Source organism: Fragaria vesca, linkage group LG7 (assembly GCF_000184155.1).
Source record: "Fragaria vesca subsp. vesca linkage group LG7, FraVesHawaii_1.0, whole genome shotgun sequence".
NCBI lineage: Eukaryota > Viridiplantae > Streptophyta > Magnoliopsida > Rosales > Rosaceae > Fragaria > Fragaria vesca.
The window spans coordinates 14,775,248-14,779,072 of NC_020497.1; the positions used below are offsets into that span (position 1 = coordinate 14,775,248).

Here is a 3,825-nt window from a genome sequence, read left to right on the forward strand (position 1 = left end):
GAAAATCCGTCCCAAATCCTTGATTCCAGTGTCCGACCCTAAAACTAGGTGATTCTCACCATCAACTCCTCCACTAGTCACGCCAGCAACTATCATATCAGACTCTCCGAGATTTGAGCGACCACTTTCCTTAAGAATTACTCTCGAAACTTCCTTCTTTTTGGTCTCACCTCGAGACCCAATGAGATCCAAATCCCCATCCTCTCCTACCTTTTCCAACACACATGGACTACGCTCCAGTCCTGATTTTTCTCCCTGAGATTGGAAAGTAATCAACGTAGAAGATTCCGCATGCGTAACTCCATCCACTACCACATCCATCTCCGACGGCTGGGCTCCGCCGTTGGTCCCAAATCTCCATCTCTTACCGCCGCGCCCATCTCGCTCCCCCATCTCTGAGCTGCTATCCACTTCCATGTCATCCTCCCTTCTCCGAATTCCCCCTTCCATCTCTAATTCCGATCGAGTCCTGACAAAACCTACTGACTGTAACTCCGGCGCTGTCATCACCCATCCTGTTTTCTTTTTTGGGTATAGGCCAAAGCGCCATGCCCCAGCCGTAGACACCTGTTCTTTCTCCCTTTCCCTGCTTCGCATCTTGTTAAGCAGCCATTCCTCCTTCTTGTATGCATGAATTAGATTATCATAAGATGGGGCAGTTAGTACCCCTGCTTCTCTTCTCGGACACTTTCCACCTGTATGCCCCATCAATCCACAGAAAAAACAGAAGTGAGGAAGGCGTTCATATTCAATCTCAAAACGGCCACTTTCCGACCACCCCGATGGTCAGAAGCTCACCCACTTCCTCAAAGGCATACTGAGATCTATACCCACCCTCACTCTCAAAAACTCTCCCAAACACGGGTTACTACTACCCCGGGCCGCCTGCACAAAAACTCCAATTGCTTGACCTATGCAACGTCCAGTGTTTTCGACAGCCCCATCTCGTAAATACGCCGGCGGCAGCCCTCTAATCCAGATCCAAGAGCACTGAATACTCAGATCAATCTCATCCGGGTTCTCCTCACCAGTAGTCACAGCTAGCGCCAATAACGCCTTGTCAAAAGTCCACGGACAACCTCTTTTTGCTCTCTTCAGATCTGCCTCATTTTTGAACGTGAACAGAATTCGTCCATACTCTCCTACCCGGCTCACCGTAATTCTATTCCGATCTGGGGGCTCATCCTTAGGGATCCACAGATTCTTCATTGTGTTTGCCAGGAACTCCAACTTGAAACTTTTATGAGTGAAGAGCTCACCAACCATGAACCATCTTCGAGAACCCTCCTTCAGATCCTCTGGTGGCATGACCACCTCCACTTCCGTTTCACTGATGGCCAATCTCTTCGCAAATTTTCCAACAACATCCTCCATATCGCACAGAGACTGAGCGACTACGGTATAAACTTGAGTGATACTTGAGATCAAACTAAACATACAGTGAGAATGGCTAGACAGCCGTCACTCTTCTATGAGAATAGAGGAGCGAAACCCTAACTCTTACGGTGAGAAGGGACGTCCATACTCTCCTACGAGTCCTCATATTAAGACTGTAAAAGTTATATCAATACTAAAATGCGCATTGAAACATAAGAACAACTCATAACTTATCCAGCTTGGTCAATATGCAAAACTGATGTAGAATCTAAGATCGAATTTAATCATAAGACTAAACCAATTGATGATCACTAACACCAACTACTACACATCACATAAGCATATGAAGATAAACAAAAGAGCAAAAATAAAATATGTCTACCTTTGATTTTCTTTGCTCAAGTCTAATGAATGGTGTAGAGTGGCATCACTCTCTCCTAAGTAAGTAAGAGGTTGTAAGTTCAACTCAAAATAAACACATCGTAGCATTTGAATTATTTGATTGATAAAAAAAAAATAAAAAAATTGCACTCAAGTTTTGATCGGGTACTCACCTAGGACCCATCACCCATGGAGCTACTGAAGAGTCCATATCCGACCCGACCGCAGTAATAAAAGAAGAGGCAAAACCAAAACCATTCCAGGCTGACTCCAACTCCGATTGAACTCAGGCGACTACTGTAACTGAGACTCATCTTCTCCGATGGCTCAGATTCCCAATTTGGACAATGCTCCTCTCAATCTCATTCATCTCAGGTAATCCGCCACTCATCACTAACTCTCACAGCAATCCTCTCAATTTCAGATTTCTCTTTACCAACTTTCGTTTTCTGATTCTGTAGAGAACAGTCTCAGAAGGAACTCGTCACCATCCTCAAGAATGTGAGCGAGCTTCACCTCCTTGTTTTCAATTCAATTCCGTTTTCGAATTCGAGGTTTTCTCTCTTTGTTTATGATGTTGTTCTGGAAATTCTGTAGATTCGAGGGAAGAAATGCTTGGTGATCGATCCGAAGCTCAGCGGCTCAATCTCGTTGATCATCCAGACTGCAATTCTCAAGGTAATTCTGTTACTGTGTTTCGTTTCGATTAAGAATTCGAGCTTGTGATGTGTTTTACATAAGGATTAAGCTAAAAATGTGATGATGAACTAGCATTGTGAGTTGTGATTATGCGTATTGGCAGCGTGATTGTTTATGTTGAGCTAATGTGAGCAGAGCTCTAGTGTAGGAAACTCTTATGTTTTCGGAGAAATAAGATTGTGATTGCTTGTGAGCAGGAACAAGGAGTTGAACTGCGGCATCTTTCGGCTGAGGCGATTCAAACTGACTGTTCCAAAGTGGTTTACCTTGTCCGCTCGCAGCTCAGTTTGATGAAATACATTAGCTCGCATATTCACAATGATACTTTGAAAGGATTACAGAGAGAATACTTTCTCTATTTCGTCCCACGCCGTTCAGTTGCTTGTGAGAAGGTGACACATGCCTTGGCTATTACAAATAAAGTTTACTACAGAAGTTTGGAGCTTGATGGAAGTATGTGCACGGATTTTAATGTTGAATGATGACAACTGTCACTTGTTCTTCAGATCCTGGAGGAGGAAAGAGTTCACAACTTGTTGACAATAGGGGAGTACCAGCTATACACTGTCCCGTTGGATGAGGATGTTCTGTCATTTGAACTTGATCTCTCTACTAAGGTATTAGGGAAAAGTCTAATTTATATTTTGGGATATGTTTTATGTACCATTAACTGAGATTCAGATGTTCAAATTTCTTCTGTGCAATGTGATTTTTATGTATTCACCTCTCCTTTTTGGGTTTTTGCATGGCAGGAGTACCTGGTTGATGGTGATACAAGCTCACTTTGGCATATCGCAAAAGCCATTCACAAGCTCGAGGTTGTAGAAAGTATATTACACTATTTTTTCCAGCTATTTCATGTTTAGTCTATTTGAATCATGTACACATGTACATTATATAGTATATGTGTGTGTGTGTGTGTTATGTAAAACATGTTCCAGTGTAGATGTTATTGGAGTAGGTCATTATTATGATTGAATTCATATATTATACATACACTCTTGTCTTTGTTGTTGTAACTTAAAATTTATGCCTTGTATATTTGGTCTGCAGTTTTCTTTTGGGGTCATACCAAATGTGAGGGCAAAAGGAAAAGCATCAGTACGTGTTGCTGACATTCTAAACCGCATGCAAGCAGAGGAACCGGTCAATTCACCAGATGTAATTAAGCCATCACTTGAGCACTTCTATCTTAAATTTAAAATGAAACAAAAATCTTGTCATAAGAGATAAGATATGTAAATTATACATTATATAAAGCTAAAGTTCAAAGTTTTCTACTTATCTATTGTTTGTCACTTCAGGTGGTTGTTCCAGAGATAAATACAGTCATCCTACTAGATCGGGAGGTGAATCTCTCTCTCTCTC

At 42.0% G+C, this 3,825-nt stretch overlaps 1 protein-coding gene across 1 annotated transcript in view; it reads left to right on the forward strand.

Moving 5' to 3' along the window:
- The first annotated feature begins 2,024 nt into the window (after positions 1-2,024).
- The window catches only part of LOC101312575 (vacuolar protein sorting-associated protein 33 homolog), a 6,925-nt gene continuing 5,124 nt past the window's right edge, over positions 2,025-3,825 (forward strand). The window contains exons 1-8 of the mRNA XM_004307312.1: positions 2,025-2,133; positions 2,220-2,259; positions 2,356-2,436; positions 2,655-2,849; positions 2,964-3,074; positions 3,210-3,275; positions 3,511-3,618; positions 3,762-3,806. Of these exons, the coding sequence (XP_004307360.1) occupies positions 2,081-2,133; positions 2,220-2,259; positions 2,356-2,436; positions 2,655-2,849; positions 2,964-3,074; positions 3,210-3,275; positions 3,511-3,618; positions 3,762-3,806 (699 nt within the window). The 5' untranslated portion in view covers positions 2,025-2,080. The remainder of the gene's footprint in view (positions 2,134-2,219; positions 2,260-2,355; positions 2,437-2,654; positions 2,850-2,963; positions 3,075-3,209; positions 3,276-3,510; positions 3,619-3,761; positions 3,807-3,825) is intronic.